Source organism: Cicer arietinum, chromosome 6 (assembly GCF_000331145.2).
Source record: "Cicer arietinum cultivar CDC Frontier isolate Library 1 chromosome 6, Cicar.CDCFrontier_v2.0, whole genome shotgun sequence".
In the NCBI taxonomy this organism is placed as follows: Eukaryota; Viridiplantae; Streptophyta; class Magnoliopsida; order Fabales; family Fabaceae; genus Cicer; species Cicer arietinum.
Window position 1 is genome coordinate 51,613,859 of NC_021165.2, and position 23,317 is coordinate 51,637,175.

General features: G+C 31.1%; 2 protein-coding genes across 3 annotated transcripts; both read right to left on the minus strand.

Annotated features, from left to right (window-relative positions):
- Positions 1–2,411: 2,411 nt before the first annotated feature.
- Positions 2,412–11,309, minus strand: LOC101499811 (conserved oligomeric Golgi complex subunit 7). Its single transcript, XM_004506287.4, has 10 exons — positions 10,879–11,309; positions 10,296–10,385; positions 10,075–10,194; positions 9,872–9,973; positions 9,502–9,782; positions 9,134–9,279; positions 5,743–5,941; positions 4,772–5,441; positions 3,816–4,145; positions 2,412–2,981 (listed from the first exon to the last, which is right to left on the minus strand). Exons 1-10 carry the CDS (start codon positions 11,161–11,163, stop codon positions 2,697–2,699), a joined length of 2,508 nt encoding a protein of 835 aa, XP_004506344.1. The 5' UTR covers positions 11,164–11,309; the 3' UTR covers positions 2,412–2,696.
- Positions 11,310–20,361: 9,052 nt separating this feature from the next.
- On the minus strand, positions 20,362–21,541 carry LOC101499292 (heat shock 22 kDa protein, mitochondrial). 2 transcript variants are annotated; one of them, XM_004506285.4, is made up of 2 exons: positions 21,242–21,541; positions 20,362–21,085 (listed from the first exon to the last, which is right to left on the minus strand). In XM_004506285.4, the coding sequence occupies exons 1-2, from the start codon at positions 21,489–21,491 to the stop codon at positions 20,661–20,663; spliced, it is 675 nt and encodes a 224-aa protein (XP_004506342.1). In that variant the 5' UTR covers positions 21,492–21,541; the 3' UTR covers positions 20,362–20,660. The 2 variants fall into 2 exon arrangements, with proteins under 2 accessions (XP_004506342.1, XP_004506343.1); XM_004506286.4 differs by having other exon boundaries at positions 21,245–21,528.
- Positions 21,542–23,317: the final 1,776 nt, after the last annotated feature.

Here is a 23,317-nt window from a genome sequence, read left to right on the forward strand (position 1 = left end):
GAAATTCATCCTCGCTCGCTGTGCCACATCGCTCACCCCCAATCGTTGGTGGCCTTTGTGTCACGACAAATCTGACAACGTATGGGAAAATCCTTTAACAGGCTGCGTCATTGTCGCATCCATCTGTACCGCCACGTTACGTTGTTTTCTAAAAAAAATCAATTTTTCTTTACTTTAAAACAGAAATAGAAGATATAATTTATGAACAGACATCTCACTTTTTTTTCGTTGTTATTATTATTATTATTATTATTATTATTATTATTATTATTATTATTATTATTATTATTATTATTATTATTATTATTATTATTGTTATTATTATTATTATGATTATTATTATTATTATTACTATTATTATTATTATTACTACATTTTATTTTTATTTTTATTACTACTTGTGTTTTGATTTCCCTATTGCACTTGAGGATACGTCAAGGTTTTTTTCTTGTCAAACCAAATTAATAAAAAAAATATGTTTCCTTCTTTTATTAATGTAAATAATTTATTTTATTTTTTTATTATTTTTTAGGGGTATAATAAATAATTAAATAAATAAATAATATGTATACAATTAATTATAGGGTAACCGTTTTAATAGACAATGTACGATAATATTATTTTCCCTATTCGCAATCAACTCCCAAATCCATTTTTTTTCAAGAACTTTATTTTAGGTTTTATCTAACTTTCCCTTTTTAAAAATATAAAATTGGTGACGACTTCTTTTTTCGCGACAAACCGAACGCGACAAATGGTATTTGTTGGAGCGACTTTTTAGTTTTGGGGTGATGTTCTGCCATTTGATGCCACATATCAAAAGATTAAGTGCATGAGTCCATTAGTTGTGTTTTCTAGGATCAATTATACCGCAACCAGACCATATTTGCAAGTGCCATTATTGGGGATGAAAATAAAGAAACTTATGTTTATTTGTTAGAACAATTACTGGCTATAATGGATGACAATAATCTGTGTAATGTCATAACTGATGCTGATTTGGTGATGAAAATTGAAATTAAAACGGTACTTTTGAATGGTCAACATAGACTATGTATTTGGCACTTGTTACATAATGTAACAAGCAATCTAAATGATCCAAAATTTGTGTCAAAGTTTATATAATGCGTGTTATCAGGAGATTATGATGTTGGTGCGGTGGTGTTTGTTAGAGGGACTTTTCAATTTTTGGTGATGTTTTGGCATTTGATGCCACATATTGAAAGATTAAGTACATTGAGTATGTTAGTTATGTTTTATGGGATCAATCACCACACCATATTTGCAACTGTCATTGTTAGGGATGAAATTGAAGAAACATATGTTTGGTCGTTAGCAATTACTGGCTACACTTTGACACAGTAAGTAATATTATAATTATATTTTGTAGATTTTTTTTTAAAGTATTATATTTTGTTTAGATCATTAATGAATATGAGCTGATCATGGAAATAATTAAATTTGTGAAGGTACTCCATTGACGTGGTGGCTGAAAATTGCTTGTTGACTTAGTCGTTTGTAATGCTTATTTTTAGTTTAGGATAACCATGATCTTGTGTAGGATAGTTTAGGACACATTAAGAATTTCAATTTGTCTGATGTGAATTAAGTCTATTAAATTTCACTGTAATGGGAGGGAGCCGTTGTGTTCTTAGGTGTTATGTGTGAATAACATATAACGCCTAAGAGTATACTAAAAAAAATTTTAAATAATTTTTGTCCTTAAAAAAAATTTTAAACTCTTTTTCTCAAAAAACTTAGAGAAAAAAATTTAATTTGTTTTTTATTAAAAAAATTGAAACTTTTTTTTATCAAAAAAAAAATTGAATATTATTTTAAAAATAAATCGAAAGATAAATTCGAAAAAGTGGTCTCTATGTAGCTCACAAAAGTTTAAAAGCCGTTTAGTTTGAAGGACTTCTTTTTCTTAAGTCTTTTTTATTATGAAACTTTTTTTACCCTTTCAATATGTGAGTTAATCAATAATTAACTTGTAAAATTGACACTTATATGTGTGATATTTTTGTTAAGTGAGTTATATTGGATGATGGTTGCTTACGTTTAAAGATTGTGGATGTATTATGACTAAAAAAATTATATGTATGATGTGTGTATCTGTTGGTTGCTTATTAAATTGGTACATTTTTTGTTATTGTTTAAGCTTAAAATATTGCAGTTGTAACAATTTAATTCAATTATAATTACACTAATCATTTTATTTGTGTGATATGCTATACTAATTTATGGTAATTCATTTCACACAAACTTACATTTATAATATTATAAAAATTAAATTATGTTTAAGATTTTTTTCCAGGGAATATACTCATAAGTACCGTGTGACATCTGAGTTCTTAGATTGGAGATGCTGTTAAATTGTTCAAACAAAATTAGACATTTGCACACAAAAATTAACAATGATAAAGATGACAGGATGATTCTTTCACACTTGCGTCGCATCACACTTACAGGGAGGGAAAAAAAGAAACAAAGCAATGATATACATTAGTATTATTACGCTGATATACTAATCTTCCTCTTGTCTGATATTCTAAGCTATTATTATGCAGATAATACACGTTTTGTAATAACTAGTTACAAATCCAATATGAAAGAAGTTATAATTGACTTAAAACAAAAACGTTCAATTAGTATGTATTATCGATGTAAAAGAATGTTCTCCGCTAAGTACTGAATCATGAATCCAAATTCACCCGACGCATCTTACACACAAGGTTTGCTGTTGGCAGATCAAGTTGGTTTGCTGAATCTGGTGTCTTCAGAAGATCTTTTAGCTGGTCTCTTGAGGTAGAAAGACAACTTTGAAATGTAGCCAGAACTGCAGGGATTGGCATTGACAGAGCAGAAAGCACATTACTAAGATAATCAATATCAACTGATAGTTGTTGCGCGCCACGATCTGTAATGTACTGAATCCCACGCAACTGCTCTATGTAAAGTGCTGTTGCACCCTCTGCAACCTGAGATTTAGCAAAACCAGCAGAATATTAAGCGTCATTTAGTCACTACATATGTGCAGAAAGAAAAGAGAATAACGGTCTAAGAAGGATGTGACAAGTTGAATGATTACGATTAATCAATCTTTCACGAACAAGCTCGTGTATATTATCTTATTCAACTTTGGGAAACTAAGAAACTTAGTCCTGTCTTCTTTACTTTTGAGGAAATTTTTTACTGCATGTTAGAAAAAATTATTTTATTCTAAGCTGGCTAAGTATATGTCAGCACAACATTGAGCTCAAACTTGGATATCGGCAAAAACCAAGTCAATGCTGTGTCATGAATATTAGCTTCATGATGAAGACAGATTAAATTGCAGCAGAAAATAAAGCTTGATTCATACTATTTCAGACAAAAGAAATTTGTGTTAGTTTTATTTGCAAACAAAGGAGATAAGAAACTCTTGAAGTAAACAATTGTTTGCATTTCCAGAAACAATAAAAATGACAAAATAACTTTTTTCATTATTTCCAGAAATGCATCATCCATAATTTGTGTTAATTTTACATACAAGCAAAGAGATAAAAGACTCTCGGTGAACAATTGTCTACATTTCTGGAAACAATGAAAATGGCAAAATAATTGTTTTCATTATTTCCAAAAATGCATCCTCCCTAGCTAACACTTCATCTTATCTCCATCGCAATGATTCACTTCAAGAGTCTTTTGTCTTCTTATTAACAAGTTAAAATGAAAACATTTTTTAGAAAATGAAAACAACAAATGTTTTCACAAAGTAAAAGTAAAATGCCCCTAATTCTTAACTAACAATCTTCCTCTATGTCTTAAGTTACCTTGAACATCCATTCAGTTGCAAAGAACTGCGCTTCATCATTGGTTTCGCTGCTAGATATTCCCTCAGCAAGGGGCTCCAATTGTTGGGGTAATGTAAGAAGATATTCACCAACACTGGTCACATAAGACTGTGGATAAGCACTGAAGGTGGGGAGAGGAAAAGCACTTTGTTCCTCAACTGATGACCATATTGGCAAACGGGACACATCACTGAGGCGTTGCCGTACTTTAGATATGAGGACATCATATACAAGTTCATTAACTGTGTCTGCAAATGCTGCAACTCTTTGAGATGCAAGGGGAAGTGCATGAAAACGGGGATCTTTAGACTGCAAATAAAAAATGAATATTTATGTAATGCCAGATATAAAAACACAACAAATATGTCAGAATAGAAAGAAAGAAACACCAGAACATAGCAAAAGGAACCCCTAGGCAAAGTTCTCGTCTTAGAAAGCAATGAATTGTTAAATAAAATGACATTAATTGTTTTGGTTAATAAAAGGACGGTAAAAGTAAATCTAATTATTCACATCGGCATAGACTTTTAGCTGTGGGTTAACTTTACATTAACCATTTACAGGTTACAACAAAGAACTCAAAGAAAGAAAATGTCATTTTTTTCTGTTTCTTTTTATGCTCTTTAGTCTTTAACATTTTGTTCTCTTTAAATGAAATAAAAGAATAAATAAATGCTTTTTCACCTCCTGCTCATGGAGGGACACAAAACAGAAGGACACAGATTAAAGGGCCTGAGAAGAGAGAACAAATCCATTAAAGTCTTTGGTTATTTGATTTTTTAAAATTAAAATATCTAACAATGTGAATAATTAGCCTTATATTTTTAAGACTCTTCTTCCCCAATCCAAATATTTAGGATAATCCACTATTCCTTCTATCAATTTCTAAACCAAAAAAAAAAAAGAGACTGCAACAAAGCTAATCTTACATATACCTGATTCAAAAGGCTGAAGAGTTTCTTGGCTTTCTGAGGCACATCAACCAGCCGCAGTGTTGCCATGTCCAAGGCAGCCCTTCCACCGAAAGATGGCTCCCCATCTTCATTACCATTTATAGTTGGGATTTTATCTAAACTTGAGCCAAATGCTGAAAAAGATAAAGTTGTGCTTAATCTAGCAAGAGTAGCTCTTAAAGATGCTTCAAAGACAGAAGATCTGCTTGTCAAACTATCTGCAACTGTAAGGATCTGCAATGCCCCTTGGACCATGGACCATTCCTCCTCACTTGAGATCAAATCAACTCTCCGAGCATTTTGGTTTCCATCTTTCTTCTCCATCTCTTTCTTTCCAGTACCATCGCCACCATAATCCACACCACAGACAGTTCTTAGTGACTTGAGAGTTTCTTGTAGAGTAGAAATGTATTTTAACATTACGTCATCAAGGGCAAGAATCAGCTCATCTGCCTCAGAACCTCCAGTGAAGCTGATGCTTCTCTCTGCAGCAGCTTCGAGAAGTATAATAACTTGAGGAATAGACTCCTCCATCCTACGAACGGTTTCACTGAGTTCAACTCCTTGGGCTCCCACCCCTCGAATTACAGCTCCTCTTAAATCTATTCCTGCAATTTCAGAGGAAAGGATGGCACGCTCCATTTGTCCATACCTGTAGATACTCAAAATAAAAATAGTAAAGCAAACGATGTTTTTATGTATTGGAAAAGGGTTTAATGCACGCTGTATATGAGTTTATTGTGCACGAGTCATGACAACCAGACCAGCTGTTAATTGACATTTATGTTACTATTTCTCATATTTTATTCTTCTAATTTGAGATATGAAATTAAAATTCATCCCTGCAGACCCATCCAACTCTCCCACAATACCGAGGCCATTTGTCAAATGGAATGAACAAACTTGATTATCAAATAACATCAGTTATGCTTCAAATTAAAATAAGTTTTTACCTCTGTTTAAATGATTCATATGGCAAGTACACAGCTTTCAGCACATCCATTAAAACTTGTACATCAGATCCAGAAAATAAGTGCTGAATATTCCTTGCAAAGGTCCCTGTGATATTGTGTAATTCAATCAAGGCCTCCAGATGCTTTGTCTGAAGCTTAATACCCTTTTGCATATCTCCAGATAAAATATCTGATAAACCTACAAAGATTCATGAGCTAAAATATCAATATTTTGTAGAGTTAACACAAAGCATGATGTGGTTAACAATGACAATTATCTTACACTTTTTGCTAAATGAAAGATATATGCTGAATTATCACAGTTTTCAACTTACAATACTCTATTCTAAATCAAATTCAAAAGAACCAAGGAACAGATATGTACCAAATATATGAACAGAAAAATGATAGAAACCAACTGGTAAATTGCCGTCAAATGAAGGTTACAATTCTATTCTCTAGATATTCGAGAGATCCAGAACTCTCCCAATGCCTAATAGTCCCCCAAGTCCATACAAATGCCAAGATAAATCTCCTTACTGCTCACTATTCCTAATTAACTATCTCCTATTCTAACAGCACACAGCAGCTATATATGACAGTTATTAATAGAGTAAAGGGATATTTTGGTCCCTCACAGAAAACACGCGGCACAGATTAGTCCCTGACAAAAAAAAAAAAGCGACCCTTTCTGGTCCCCGACAAAAATAAATTGGGACAATTTAGTCTCTGGACCACAATATGTCATGGAACTGTATGGAAAACTGATGACGTGTACCGTTAAGTCATTAACAACGTTCATTAACTTCTTATAAGAGGATAGTTTCGTCCCTCATTTGAAAACCAAATAAAAAAGAAATAAAAAAATAACGACGCAGACTTTTAGCTACGAGTGCAAATGAAATGGGTGGAAACGAAAACCCTTAAAACAAAAAATTGCGGTTTCTTTGTGTTTTCATTTCCAAATTGCAGTTTCTTTTCCTCTTTGCAATGATTTCGTTTCTTTGCCGTGGACCGTTATATAACAAGTGGACTATCATATATTCCAGCAATGGTTCATAAACAAATAAAAAAATCAATTAGGAAAAAAAAAATTGACTACCACATCCCAATTTATTTTATCAGAGACTAAAACTGGTCAACTTTTTTGTCAGGGACTAATATGTCCCGCATGTTTTTTGTGAGGGCCAAAATGTCCCTTCCCACTTATTAATAAAAAACTGCCTACTAATGTCTACCAACAGAATATAGCCCATTAAGGCCTTTATCTAACAATACTCCCTCGCTAAACTATCACCTTGTCCTCAAGATGATTACTAGAGAATATATCGAAAGCAATTACAAAGCTACTTTACATCAATTAAATTCAAAACTAAAGTGTTTGCACAATTGGGTCCATAACCTGAAGCAAATCGATTGAGTTGCAGATGAAATAGGAAAATTTCCTCCCAGATCAAATGCCCTGTTTTGGGCAGTAATTTTGCCCAGAAAATAGAATATGTGTTGGTTCAAATGATCAATTGCGGGTGCTACTTTTGGCCAGAAAACAGAGCACACCTGCTGCCTTTTCTATTTTGTGTAGCATAAAGAAGAGGAATGGAAATATTAATTTTTGTTCGTTGACACACACATGGCCTGTGCACTAAATTTCTCATCATATCTGAAACAAAGCCATCTGTCTTGTATATCTGCATCAATTAATCTTCTGAAACCTTTTCCTCTAAAGGACCCAGTAGTTTTGGTACTACTTGTCTCTCCCACTGCACTTGCAGCCCCATTGGTAGATGAACATGGTTTTTATTTCCAAATTCCCAAGTGATTGTTTGGGAATTGTTATATGTTCTAATTGGTTTCCCAGTAGAACTTATTCCAGCACTACTTTTGTTCATCAAAACATTCTTTTCATCAATCTTTTGAGTATAATCCATCATATCAGATAATTCCTGCACCGGATGAAGTTTTAATTCTACCTGTATGACTTCTTTAAGTCCGTTATTGAACATGCCTTTCATGGTTCGGTACATTTAAGAGGGGCTGCATACAATTCAAATTGCTCCCTGTATTCTTCCATCGTTCCCATTTGTTTGAGACTGAGCAGCAGTTCAAATGGACTCTACAGCATTGACGGTTGAAACTGTTGTAGCACCGCAGATTTGAAATATTCCTAAGTCAGATTTTGTGAACAAAATTCCCACCATTGATACCATGTGAGAGCCTTCCCTTTCATGGCTACCATAATCGCCTGTAACTTCTCTGCATCATTCATTTCTTTTAATTCAAAATAGCACTTGACTCTGTTGGTCCATCCGAATGCGTCTTTGCCATTAAAAATTGGAACTTCCAGTTTCCTCCGGCATTTCTTCTCTGTTTCGCACACACCATAATATGGTCGCAGACCAACCCCATGCATCATTGAACCATCATCCATGTGTGATTGTGCAGATCATTCGGCCATTCTGCTCATCGTTTCCATCAAATCATTCATCTGCATGCGCATTTCAATGCGTTCAATCCGATCTTCTTCCATGGTTTGTCACATTTCTAACAAACCGTCAAACCCATGTTCCAAGCAACAATGCGTGATTCCATTGTTCTTCAAGTAACCACCATTAACTTCCCCAAGATCTTAGCGCTCTGGTACTGGTTGACAGGAACTAACTGGTATATAGCTGTACAATGAAGGTTACAATTATACTCTCTGGATATTCGAGAGATCCAGAACTCTCCCAGAATACCAGTTAGAAAATAGCGCTTGTCTCTGTTAGCCTTTGAATATGCTCTTCAAGAGCAGATACGCTTCTCAACCAGAATACCAATTAGAAAATTCTAATGTTTGCAAAAGATCATTTCTAAGGGAGAGGATGTCTTTATTTATAGACTTCCCATACAAGGGATAAGAGGGAAAGAAAGGATTCAAAAGCCACTATCTAGCAAACTTTAACTAGCAAAACAAAAACATAACTAACTAACTTCCTAACTACTCATAACTATTTCAACTACTCTAATTTCCATTTATTCTACATCCTAACAAACTCCGCATTGAAGACACAATAATTAGAACAACTAATAAATTCTGGTCAACTATGAATAATAGGGCTCCATGCAGCACAAAACAAAAATATTCTATTGCAAAAAAGCTCTTTGTAAACTAGAAGTTATGCAAGTCTTCATCATCATCATACCATTTTCACATGTGAACTAAAAGAACAATTCACTGGAAATAAAAAACACAAATGACTAAGATATTTCTCCCTGGAAGCTACAGCTATTTTATCTATATAGAGTCAATGTGGATAACAATTATTGAACAGTGAAAAGCTCTACGTATTACATGCAATGAAATATATATCATTTTCTCCATCAGAAAACCATTTAAAAGATCAAGAACAACCTTTAGCCAGCGCTTTTGTTTCTGGAACAGCATCTCCAATGGCAAGGTTGATATGAGATATGAAATTGACACCTATAGCCATCATAGTCTCACTTAGCAACCTTGGGACAAGAGTTTTATAATCTTCTGGAAAAGCAATCATACACCTGCAAGCAACAGCTCAAATTTAGTTACTATCATTTTGTGCTAGCTTACTCAAATTTAGTATAGAACTATTGGTGAGGAAAACCATTTTCGGATGGACGAAGAAACTTGAAATTTTACTGGAAAATGTTAACATGGGACAGACAAAATATAGTACTGGCAGTGCTTTAATCAATCATTTGTTCAACAGTAAAAACAATAGAAGTAAACAACAGTACTGGTACCATTTCCATTCTTGTTCAAGATAAAGTAGTAGCTCATCATAAAAGTTTGGTAACCAATTGGAGAATGACATTGTAGGTGAAACTGACTGAAAATCACCACCACTGGACGTCCTCTCTATTTCATTCTTCTCATTTGCAGACTTATTAGCCCGCTCTCTTGATTCAAAGTCTTCCCAAAGCTGCTTTATTGGTTTCAGATGTACCTTTGTATACTGTGATTCCAGAGACTTAAATCTTCCAATTCTAATAAGAATTCCACGCAAATCTTGAGCAGCGTCAACCTAAAAAAACAACAACAATAAGAGCTAAGACAAGGGATTAAATTCAAATCATACAATTTAAGAGCATGCTTTGACAAACTGTATGTAACCTTGCGATTGGATAATGCATCGGTAAGACGAGGCTGCACCATTGTGTCTAGCCTATCCTCCAAGACTTCAAGCTGCTTTCTTATGTTGGCAAATTCAGCGACCTAAATATGCGAGCAAAAGCAAAAATAAAAGTAAATAAAAAAAAGCAAATGTACCAAACCTCATGCACTTCATAGATAACCAAAAGAGGAAAAATCAGTACCTCCCCGACAGCAGACAAGCAATGCCGCATATTAGCTAGAGTTTCAGCAGCACGAGGGAGATCACCACTGGCGAATACATCCTCCACTGTCGAACTTAATTGAGTTAATCCAGCAGCATCCTGTTATCAAACCACAAAAGAAGCAAGTCTTGGCCTCAATAAATAAAATCTCAATAAGCTACATCAATATTCAATTCAATATGCAAAATCACTTTCAGTACCTGCAAAGTTTCATAAGCAGCTTCCATCCTCTGCTTGACTACGTCAACCTTAGCAAGTGCCGCTATAGATTCAGCCGACGATCCCTCTGCCTGTAAAATGTTGAATGCAAATTAAAATGTGCTTAACAAAGTAGTTGACTTAAGTGATTCACCAGCTTTAATGAATGTAAAATTGTTCGAAATAACTCAAGTTCAAATCCTAATTGGAATAATCATAAGCAAATTTTACTTAACTTCCGAGCTAACTCCAGATTACCACCAGAGCCCCTTACCCTTGGGAAACGGAGGTTAGGACAAAAAATTAACAGGTTCTTAATCATTATCGCACATCAGAAATTTTATTCCATTCACTAGCCTATGGCATGGTTGCATATAACCTCTTGTGAAGCTCTAATTTCTAATTTCTACAAAGATCTATAACTTTCCACAAAGAAAATCAAAAGTAAGCAATGCGAGTTTAGAATTTTATCATCCAAACCGTAATTGTAAAAATAAAATTAAACAAGAAAAAAACGAAAAGCCAAACATTTCTGCATTGTTTAAGCTACATAGAGATGAATCCGTTGAGATGAAGGAAGTGAACCTTCTTAAGCTTCTGGAGAATGGAGGAAACAGCAGAACGGAGAGAAACGGAGTCATCACGGAGTCGGATGACATCACGAGTAGCACGAGGGACGCGGAGGAGAGCGGCGGCGCTTTGTTCCTCGAGAGAAGCGGTGATTTCCTCGGAAACCATCTGGAGTTTCATCTCCAAATCGACGAGGTGTTTATCCAATGACTCCTGAGGGTGCCGACTCTGACACGCTGAGTTGATCCATTTCTTCGGGTCGAAATTCTCGTTTGAGAATGGAAACAAATCGACCATCATCTTTGCGATGATCACTTATTACTGAATTCGCCGGTTACTACTCTTCACGTTCGGAATCAAATGCCAGATCCATCAATAGTGTTTGTTGATGATGAAGGTGTGTCTTACTGCAGTTGGTAATTTTTTTAGTTGAAGAGGATATGTAATATATGTATGTTAAATGTCTAAATTAGTTTTACAATAGCATATAATATAATAAAAGATAGTTTAAAATCTTTTATCTCTTTTAGTTTTTTATTTTAAAAAAAGTTTTAAACAGGTGCCAAGAATAAAAATATAAAAAGATAAAAGAGCTAATAAAATTCAATCGGACAATAAAATAAACTTTTTGGAGAATAAAACACAATCTACACATAAAAAATAAGATATTTTATTTTTATATCCTCTTCAATTTAAAATTATTGAATTATATTTTATATTAAAATTTATATATTAAGATGTTTAATTATAAATAACAAATAATTAAAAAATTAAATTATATTAATAAAATCAAATAAAATATATTTAAATTATTGTGGTTTAGTAGATTTATCAAAATAAATAAAATTTTATAGTATTTTAATATCTCTCATATTTCTCCTCTTAATACCATGTAAATTTTGCAACAACAATAATAAGGAAATTATGAGAAAGTTGTTTTGATACATCTACCCAACTGCATTAATTTTGTATTTTTCTTTTATTAAATATATTTTATTTAATTTTATTAATATAATTTGATTTTTTTTCAATTGTTTTTATTACTTTTGTTTATTAACTTAACATCTAATGATATGTTAAAAATATAAAATGTGAATAAATGATAGCATAATATGATATTTTGATATAAAAATTTTAATATAGGATATAATGAAGATTTTTAAATAAAAAAGGGATATAAAAGAGATTGAATCCCAAAAAAAATTGCATCAAACAATGTGTCTGGTTAGGTCACCATTAATTAAAAGGTCATACCCAAAAACATTTTTTTATAACGAAGCCAACACCAATAAAGTAGTTTAACATGTAATGTCATCTCAATAGTGTTGCATTCTTCTAGTCTGAAATATAATCTATTTTTTTTAGACTTTTTCATAGAAAAATCTATTTTTTCAAACTAAAATCATTTTTTATTGTTTGAATACTGTTTGTTTCAAATTTTTGAAAAATCATTTTGTTTAAGACTCTCTTTGACAAAATTAAGCTATAAGTTAGCTGATAGCTGAAAAGCTGACTCATAGGTAGGGATGGTAATAGGTAAGGTTTGGATGGGGTACTATATACCCGTCTCCATACCCGTGACTTAAACAAATACTCATACTCGTGTCTGTACGGATATCAATTTTAGTACTCGTACCCTTACCCTCTAGGTGCTTAAGTGTTCATACTCATACTCATTATCCACACTTTAACTAAAATAAATCGATAAATAAATGATAGGCTAAATTACATTCGCGGTCCCTTAACTTAATTTCAGGTAATATTTTAGTCATTTATATATTTTTTTCCCCGAGTTGGTCCTTTATTTTAATTTTAAGTGACAATTTGATATTTTATGTTTTAAAATTTCAACAATGTTATCCTTTTTTATACAAAAATTCAAAAAAATCATCAAATTTTTCAAACAAAACCCATAAAATTCATTATCATCTTCAATAAAATACAAATTTAATCAAATTCATAACTTAAATCTTAAAATAAACTCATATTTTCATTCTTTATTTGATGTTGTTGGAGATGAAAATATGAGTGTATTTGAATATTTGAGTTACGGATTTGATAAAATTTGCATTATATTGAAGATGATTATTAATTTTGTGGGTTTTGGTTGAAAATTTTGATGATTTTTTGAATTTTTGTATAAAAAAGGATAACATTGTTGAAATTTTAAAACATAAAATATCAAATTGTCACTTAAAATTAAAATAAAGGACCAACTCGGGAAGAAAAAAAAAGATAAAAGACTAAAACGTTACCTGAAATTAAGTTAAGGGACCACATATGTAATGTAGCCTAAATGATATTATTGTGATTAAAAATTTAAAAATTATTCAAATATCTTAAAACCAATCATAAAATATTACCAAAATATTTCAAATGCACACTCGTTACAATACACATTCAAATATTCATAATAATATTTTATGAAGTTGCAAGTCCTATGACAATATTATTCGAGATTTGTAAAAACAATTGATAGGAAGTTGCAAATATAATTATAAAGTTACGAGTAATAGGACATAACTTTTAATTATAAAGTCTTAATTATTTACCTATTATTTACCTATTAATCATAATCAAATTCTTAAAAAGTTTGCAAACGTTTATTTTTAGATTATAAATATTGTAGTGGTTCAAATATATTAATATATGTTAAAACATATAAGAAAAAAAAATCAATTAAACTAAATATTAATAAAATAAATAAATAAATAATATATTTATATAAGTGCGGGTACAGGATGGGGTGTGTACTATAGTACCCATACCTGCATCCATACCCGCTTAATTTTGCGGGTAATTACCAGTCCCCGTGCTCATACCCATTATGCGTATTTTTACCCTACCGTTTTTTTTGCGGGTACCCACTGAGTATGAATCTAATTGTCTTCCCTACTGATAGGTGAAAAGTTAGCTAATGACTTATAGCTGAAAAGTTAATTAATTGAAATTAAAGTGTTAAGTAAATTTAATTTTTAACATTATAAAATGACATAATTATTTAATTTAAAATAAAAAAAGTGACATTTTTATCCAATCTTCTAGTTCACAGTTGGTAAAGAGTTAAAGAAATTAAAGAAACGGAGAATAAAATATATGTAAAACTAGGTAAGGAATTAAAGAAATTGATTACTCTGAGAAGAAGATATACGTAAAATTGTGAATTAGTGGATGAAAGAGTAGTGAATAAATTAAATAATTTTTTTTGTTATTTTAAATAAAATAATTACTCATTTTATATTGTTAAAAACTAAATTTACCAAACAATTTAATTTTAATTAACTAACTTTTCATCTATAAATTATCATCTATCAGCTAGCTTTTCAGCTATCAGGCAACTTATAGTTTAATTTTATCAAATAGAGCTGACACTGTTTGGTAACGTCAATAAGTTAGTTCATAGTTTATTAAACTAGCTTAGAAGTTTGTTTGATTAAAAGAGATGTGTTTGGTAAACAAGTTTTTTTCACCAACTTATAGCTTATTCTGATATATTATTTTAAGTAGCGTTTTAACTTACATCTTATAACTTTTAACATTTTGTTTCATTTATAACCTTATTATTTTATTTTTATTATTTTTGTATTCTTATGTAATATAAAATAACTACCTCACTCTCTCACCCACTAGTTTGCAGTTTCATGTGTATATCTTCTTTTGGGTGAACACTAGTTTGTAGTTTCATGTGTATATCTTCTTTTGGGTGAACACAGTACACAGTTTCTCTAATTCATTGCTAAAATAACTCAAAAAAAATTCATGTTATTCATCTTGCAACAAATTGATTAAGGTAAGTATTGTTATGTTTATTATTATTTATTCATCTTGTAATTTATCACTATTATAAAGTTAAATTCATTTTTTATGTCAAATTGTAAGTGGTGAATGAATTGCATTATTATTACAATTACTATTTATACATATTAAGTTTGCTAAACTTTTAAAGAACTATTCAAATCTATGTTTGTATTGTAATAAAAAAATGATGTAATAAAAAAAAAATAGGAAAATTGATTGAAAAAAACAGAGTAAAATAGTACCTGAGAGATATCGAATAAAAATGACATATTTTTTGTTATTTTAAATTAAATAACTATTTTCTTTTATATTATTAAAAATTAAATTTATCATATACTTAATTTCAATTAATTAACTTTTCAACTATAAATCGTAAATTATCAATTAACTTTTCAGATATTAATCAGTTTTTCAATTATCAGACAATTTATAACTTAATTTGTTTGACAAACTTTTGATATAAGATTACACATTCTTTTATTATAACCTTATTATTTTAATTTTATTACTTTTTTAACCTTTTGTAAAATATAATAACTACCCACTCCTATTTAAAAAAAAAAAAACAATTAACTGTCCACTCACTCCATAAAAACTGCTCAGTGATGGGATTCGTCGACAATTTTTCATCTTCTCCGATATTTTTATTAGACTCATCTTCTTTGTTATCATTATCAAAGAGTTAAAATTATATTTTCACAACAGAATCTAAAATATAACAAAAGGCAAAACAAAAATTGAAAAGATGAACAAGTAGTTATGAAAAACATAGGAAAGTATTCTAGAGTAATGACCATAAATGGGAAACTACGACCATAATAATAATATGGAACAGAACGACATGAATATAAAAGGATAATATATGAAGGGAACCCACAATCTAGGTTGGGCATCACAAAGATCGGTGGCCTGGGTTTTGCGTAATGTCCACAAGTTTACTGTTATGTTTATGTTTTTCCTTCACCTACATTGTCAAAGTGCAAAATTATTTTCTAGTTTTGAATTATACAAAAAAAATTGCAAAATAACATTAGTATGTTGTAGCAAGTAAATTGTTGCTTTGTTTTTATTTTCTTATGTGAATGTTTTTGGCAAAACAACATGAATTGCCTCAATTAAATTATATTTAAGGCTTAAATTATTATCATTAAAATAAAAGATATTAAAAGTTATATAATTATTTTTTTATATCGTTTTTATATTAAATCGGTTTCAGCTAACTTATAATTTATTTTTATTAAACGGAAACCTTAACTAATTAGTTGGTATTTAAATTAAACAAATGTTATTATTACAAATATTATTATTATTTAATTCCAACATAACAATACATATACTCATATTATTATAATATATTCTACAATAATATGTAATTAATTAAATTACAAATTTCAAGACATTTCTTGAGAATTGATAAAAGAAGAAAAGATATTTCTCAACTAATTAAGATATGTAGGTGTTAGTTTTCCACAAATTTCAAGACAATTATTTTTTCTTTCATACATTTTCGAGACATTTTATTCTTCGTCTACAATTAATTTTGATTTGTCCTTAATTATTTGTCGGTCCACAATAAAAAAGACACATCCATTTTCCACTTTAACCGTAAATCAATATCCAAAACACAAGTAGTTAATTATTTGTAAACAATTGAGTCCTTCCACTTTCTTTATCTATAGTAACCATTTTTTTGATACACATCTATGACTGGAAATTCTACTCCAAGAAAACGCTACATTCCACATGGTAATGAAAAACAGAAGAAGCAAAATAAAAGAAAAAAAGACTAACATATGTTCAACTTCTATGTGTCTAACTATTACCAAGGTTTGTATGATGTTGCTGACATTATTTCTTGAGAAAATTATGAGTCATGACTCTTTATATGAAATAAATTCAAAATGTTTATCTCATTAAATATCAAATTTTTGTCTAGTTGAATCAAGATGCCTTCAAAGACTGCGAAATGAATTGTAATTTTTGATCACTTTACTATTCAAATTGATTGTTCATGACTGTTGTGAATGTTTTAATGTTAATAGTTTGATATCAATAACGTCAACTGGAGTTTGAGTGACTTAATGGACGATAGACCGTACGTTTATAAGTTATTATTATAATATCATTGTAAGTTATATTTAGTGAACTTCTTTAGAAGTGACTTTTTTTATTTAATTAAAATGGTCCTTATATTGTGAACATTTTTAATTTAATTTAATAGTTGTGATTGCCATAAGGAAGAAGCATGAACTTCAATTGGTACAATATGCTAACTATGCTGTCCAAAGAAGTATTGACAAATGTTGTAGACTATTGGACTGAACTATAGAAGAAAAATAATTTGAATAAATCAATTTGGATTTCTCTGGACCATTTTGTAGGATCATTTTAATTATTTTAACAATTTTGTGGTTATCTATTGATAATGTTTTCTTTACATTTTTACGATGCTTTGGTTATTAATGTTGGTTATTTTGTATGAAAAAATTTGGATTATTTCATTATGAAATTGTTTTAATTTGGACAAAATTTGTTACTTATTTTTGTTTGAAATCTATTTGTGCATTGTTAAAACTAATATGGTTTTTATTTTAATGGCATTTAAACACAAACATTCATTAACACATGCTAGCACAAAATAATGATATATGACATATGTCTATTAGAATATAAGTTTTGTAGATGATTTATACTTTTTTCTTTAAACGAATCAGCCATGTTATCTAGAAATAGGATTAAATAAATTTAGATGGGTAGAAGTGTGCCTCAAATGAGTAACAAACTTGGAGTTAGTTATTATTATAACTGAATTAGTTATGATAAATGTGGTTATAGCTATAGCTAAAAATGCATTGGGTAATATCTTGTAATGGGTTGAATTGTGTTGATGTATGTCATAGCTGGAAAACTAAGAGTTAGTTAGAGAGGCATAAGCAATTCGTGATTCATAGGAAATCAGAGAAGAAAGATTAAAGGGAGAAAATAAAGATTGAGAGAAAGGCTAGTATTGTTGGTTCATAAAGAGTGATAGATACTAGGAGGTCAACCTTGAGAAGACTTTAATCTTGTAAAGTTCAATCATTAATAGTGGATTAATCTTGCTTGCTTGCCCGTCACGTAGGTCTCATCAATTGAGACCGAACACGTAAATCTGAGTGTTATTATTTTATTATCCTTATTTAATTTTCGTTTAATTTGATAGAGAAAACTGATTTTTTTTAAAACTGCAGAAAACGGAGAACAATAATCAGTCTCTGTTTTCTAGTTTTCAGAACATTCTATGTTCTCTGTTTTCAGCAGAAAACCAAGAACGTTCTCCGTTTTCTGGTATCTCAGTTCTGTCTAGAACGTTCTCCGTTTTCAGCAGAAACGCATAACGTTCTGCGTTTTTGTTTTTTCCTCTCCAATTGTAGTTTTTTTTCCCTGTTTTGTTGGTTAATTCTTGTTGCAGATCCCAATATTGTTTTAACAATTGGCGCCGTCAATGGGAAAATGGAGCAACAATGGTTGGAACCACAAAATTCGACATTGAGAAGTTCAATGGATCAAATGACTTTCGTATGTGGAAGATAAAGATGCATGTTGTTCTGGTACATTAAGACTTGGTGAAGCATTGAAGGATGAGTCGGCTCTTCCTGCAACAATGACTGCATGAGAAAAGGAAGAACCGATTGAAAAAGCAAAGAGCATAATCAGTGTCTAAGAAACAAAGCTTTGAGGGAGGTTGTAAGAGAACCAACAACAACAACCTTATGGCTTAAACTTGAATCTCTCTACATGACTAAATCAGTTTCAAATAGGCTCTTCTTGAAACAACAATTGTTCTCTTTTAAAATGGATGAAGAGAAATCTATCACAGTTCAACTTGCTGATTTTAACAAGATCCTTGATGATTTGAAGAATTTAGAAGTCAAGCTAGATGATGAAGACAAAGCTCTAATCTTGCTTATAGCTCTGCCAAGTTCATATGAACATTTCAAGGATACTATAATGTTTGGAAGAGAACAAACAATTACTCTTGAAGAAGTGCGTGTCTCCATTCGAACAAAGGAAAGCTATAAAAGAATTGAGTTCAAGAATGATAATCATGTTGAAAGTCTGAATGTAACAAGAGGAAGAATAGAGAAGAAATTATCAAATGAAAATAAACAAAGGTCTAATTCAAAGTCAAAATCTGAAGGGAAGTATAAATGTTTTCATTGTCACAAGAAGGGTTATTTCAAGAAAGATTGCCCTGAAAGAAATGAATCAAGAAACTCTCAAGATTCAGGAAATGATGCACTTGTTGATGTTGGTTATGAATCTGGATAGACGTTGATGATTTCAAATTCGGAAGGTGAAAAAAACTGAGTATTAGACTCAGGTTGTACTTTCCATATGTGTCCAAGAAAAGATTGTTTTGCATCAATAGATCTTCGCGATGGTGAAGTCGTTCTACTTGACAACAAAACATGTAAAGTCCAAGTCAAAGGAACAATCAGATTCATGATGTTCAATAGCAAGGAGTTACTGCTCAATGATGTAAGGTACATACCTGAATTAAAAAAAAAAAAAATTAATTTTTGTTGGTATGTTTGACATTTTAGGATATTCCACAAACATAAAGAATGGTATCATGACTATTATTAATAAAGATGATATCATTGTTAAATGCATTAAAAGAAATGACATGAATATTTTAGAAGGTTCTACTATAATTGCACAAGCTTCAATTGTTAACTCTAATTTGCATTCATCTTTTAGAATATGGCATATGAGGTTAGGACATGTAAGTGAAACAAGCTTAATTGAGTTATCAAAATAAAATTTACTTAATGGTGATAAAATTGAAAAATTAGAATTTTATGATCATCTTATTCTAGAAAAGTCTAAGAGGGACAATTTTAGTGTGGACTAACACAACACCTCTAGACCTTTTGAATATGCTCATTCTAATTTGTAGGGTCCTTTAAGGACAAAAACACATGGTTGTTCTTACTTCTTAACCATAATTGATGATTATTCTAAGAAAGTATGGATCTATGTCATTAAAAATAAAAGTGACTTTTTTGAAATTTAAAGAATAACATATGCAAATTAGAACTCAAAAGAAACCTAAGCTGAAATGTTTAAGAACTGACAATGACTTTTGAAATTTAAAGAATAACATATACAAATTAGAACTCAAAAGAAACCTAAGCTGAAATGTTTAAGAACTGACAATGACCTGAAGTATCTTTCAGAACAATTTAATGCAGGACTCAGGTATTCAAAAATATAGAATAGTTGCAGGCACCCCTCAACAAAATGGTATTACTGAAAGGATGAATAGAACAATCTTAGAAAGGGTTAGATGTATAATCGTGAGTTGAAGGCTGCCAAAAACATTCTAGAGAGAAGTTGCAGTTACAACAGTGTATATAGATACCCTTCATCAGCTATTGAACCAACAGACTACTCAAATCTGAAGGTATTTAGTTCCTTAACACTTGCTCACACAAAGCAAGATAAATTGGATCGTAGAACAATCAAATGTATTTTCATTGGTTATCCTAAACGAATAAAATGTTACAAATTATAGAGAATTGACCAAAGTGTATCCAAATGCATCATATCAAAAGATGTAGTGTTTGATGAAATAAAAATGCCCATGATTACCAAAGAACATTCTCCATTTCAGAATCTATATTCTCTAACGAAACTCACTCCCAGAACAAATCCTGAACATATAATACCAGATTTTTTTCCACAAGTGTTATACATGTCACATTGCTCAATGCTTAGTAGCCTTCACGCATTTATTTCATCACACATTTCCAAAGAAAACAGGCTGAAAAGGAAATACTACTATCACATTTACGTTGCAGGCTCTTAACGACAAGCTCATTTAATTACTTTTCACTTGAAGTCTTACAAATTAACACAGCAACACCGGTCATCATCAAAACCTAGATCTATTACCTAATGCAAAGAGAAAAACAAAATTCCTCAATACAAATGACTAACAAAAAGAGCTTATTCTACTCGACGTTAACATTAATCACATCGTTCCTTTCCTCTTCCTTAATTTTAGGCACAGTAACCTTAAGCACACCGTTTTTCATCTCAGCTTTAATGTTATCAATCTTGTAAAGCTTCTCAGGCAAATCAATTCTACTAGAGAATCTACGAACACTTTCTTCCTCCTCATCACTTTCTTTTGCACTTTTACCTTTAATAGTTAGAGTGTTCTGTTCCACAGAGATCTTCACATCTTCCTTGCCGAGTCCAGGCATATCCAGACGGAGAAGCAGAGCATCCTCTGTTTCTTTAGCATCCCACCCGCGTCGAACTCCACCGGCTCCGATTCCACGCGAAGCGGAGAGGAATGGATTGTCCGTTAATTGATCCATCATGTTTAGGACTTGGCTCAGACTCCGAGTTGGGGAAAATGTATCGAACACATCTAAAAACAATCGGAAAAAGAAGTTAAGTAATAATTTGAAAAAAATAAATAAATTAAATGTAAGTAAGGTGTCAATGTCCGATGAGATTAAGTATCAATGAATCAAATCAACAGAAAGAAAAAAATGGAAGAGAGAAGAGAGAGAGCGATGACAACTACCTGAGAAGAGATCATCGCGGCGAATGTGAGGAAAAGAGCGATCAGAGCGACGATCAACGTCGACATTGCGTTCATCATCATACTGGCTGACGGCGTTGGTGTTGAAAGAGCGGGAAGCGGAAGAAGCAACTGGGCGAAGAAGAGATTTAGAGAGGAGGGCGGAGGAGAGAAAGCGCTTGAGTGTAAGTGAGGATGCCATTGAGATTGCAAGAGAAGATTGTTTGGGAGTAAAGTGTGTATAGAGCATAATCTGAGTGAAGATGGAGGGGACAATAGGCGGTATTTGAGGGGAATGAGTGGGAGAAACTAGAAGGTGCTGGAAAAGGGTCTAGAAAGTTCGGGAGCTGAGATATTCGGTTTTAAAGATTCTGGAAGGTGCGTTCTACTTCCAGACGACTTGGGAAGCAAGCAGGTCACGTGTTCACATACTTATTTCCCAAGCCACACAACTCTAGTTTTTAGCCTAGAAATTGCCTTTTTTTTTTTTTTTTAGTTAAAAAAAAAGTTATAGTTATTATTATTATTATTATTATTATTATTATTATTATTATTATTATTATTATATTATTATTATTATTATAATAATTATTATTATTATTATTTTTAATCTGTTGTCCTATATGATATTAGGTAGTAGACAAATAACTCATATATTATAAGACCTACTATCGAAATTCTTTAGTGAATTAACTTATTATTTAAAAGTAAATTTTAAATTTATAAAAAAATAATTTTTTATAAATGTTATATTACATATATCTTTTTTTTTAAAATATCTGTAAATTTCACAAATGAGTCTTAAAATAAAAGATGGAGGAAGTAATTGAACAAATAAATTTTATGTGGTAATGTAACTGCATATGTAACTCAAACTCAAATATGTTTTAAAATAAAGAAATTTTATGAATTATTTTTAAAAACTTAAATTTAGGTAATTCTAAATACCACTTATTACTGTGAATTTGAAATTTATTCTTAAATTATAAAATGTCATTTTAAAATTGGTCAATACAATTGTTTTTAAAAGACACAAATCAATTTCTATTTTATTCGTGTTTTATACATAGATTCTATTTAATTTTCAAATATTACAAATTGGTGCATGTCTGTTTTTTTATTTTGCAGATTAGTCTTTATTGCAAATTTGCTCGTAACTGGAGAAGGAAAAAAAATAGATTTGTTGTTGGGTTTGATTTTGGTGAGTTTTTTTGCAATATATTGTTTGATCTGAAATAGTTTTTTTCCCTTTGTTTGCCTACTAGACTATGAAATAAAATGCAAACATGAGATGAAGAAATACAATGGAAAAATATTGTTACAACGATGAACTTTGACGGTGGAAGAAAAACGAATAAAGATGAAGACTTGAAAGGTAAATGAATTGGAAGGGAAAAGGTTGCACACTTGCAAGTGACCCACTAATAAAGGTTTTTTAATTTCAATCGTGTATTGCGATCTAATACCGTATAAAAGTCTCTTTGACTCACATAAAAACTTCTTTTTCACTATATATGTCCCTTTTAAATATATATCACAAGTTCAAAGGTGTATGCAAATTCATAGGATGTCGTGTGAAGTATTCAAGATACAATTACTAATATCTGACTATTCAATCAAAACACACATCATCATCACTCAATATTGGTGTCTCTACTGTCGACCAAATATGAAGTAGGAGAAAATTCACTATCCAAAGTTTTGAGCCATTCTTTGGCAAAACTTAAAAACATGATCAAAGTACAGGGAAAAGATCCAAGGGTTAACAAATGCAAGTAAAAAATATGAAGATAATATGTCCCACAAATGGAATCAAACAAAACATAACATCTATCAAGTCAATCATATGAAGTATCCGAAGTCAATCATATGAAGTATCCTCACAATCAACGCATATCATCTCTAACTACCTAATGTGATGAAAAACATGCATTGGTGTGACCACCCAAAACATGAAAGTCACCAGATCCCCCATTTTTTTTATAGGGATATCATTCACTAATGGAAAGTCAACTTGTTCATTTTACAGATCTCATGTGTTGGCAATAAGAGGGTATCCTACTTCGATAGCGATAT

What these genes read in the sequence shown, in the direction of transcription:
- LOC101499811 (XM_004506287.4), bottom strand. Translation starts at nt 11,163, where the DNA reads ATGATGGTCGATTTGTTTCCATTCTCAAACGAGAATTTCGACCCGAAG. An exon ending in GCTTGTCTGCTGTCGGGGAG is followed by an intron (nt 9,974 to 10,074) that starts GTACTGATTTTT and finishes TCGCATATTTAG; the next exon opens with GTCGCTGAATTTGCCAACAT. An exon ending in CAACTGAATGGATGTTCAAG is followed by an intron (nt 2,982 to 3,815) that starts GTAACTTAAGAC and finishes GCTAAATCTCAG; the next exon opens with GTTGCAGAGGGTGCAACAGC.
- LOC101499292 (XM_004506285.4), bottom strand. Translation starts at nt 21,491, where the DNA reads ATGCTCTATACACACTTTACTCCCAAACAATCTTCTCTTGCAATCTCA. An exon ending in CGATGATCTCTTCTCAGGTA is followed by an intron (nt 21,086 to 21,241) that starts GTTGTCATCGCT and finishes GATTGTTTTTAG; the next exon opens with ATGTGTTCGATACATTTTCC.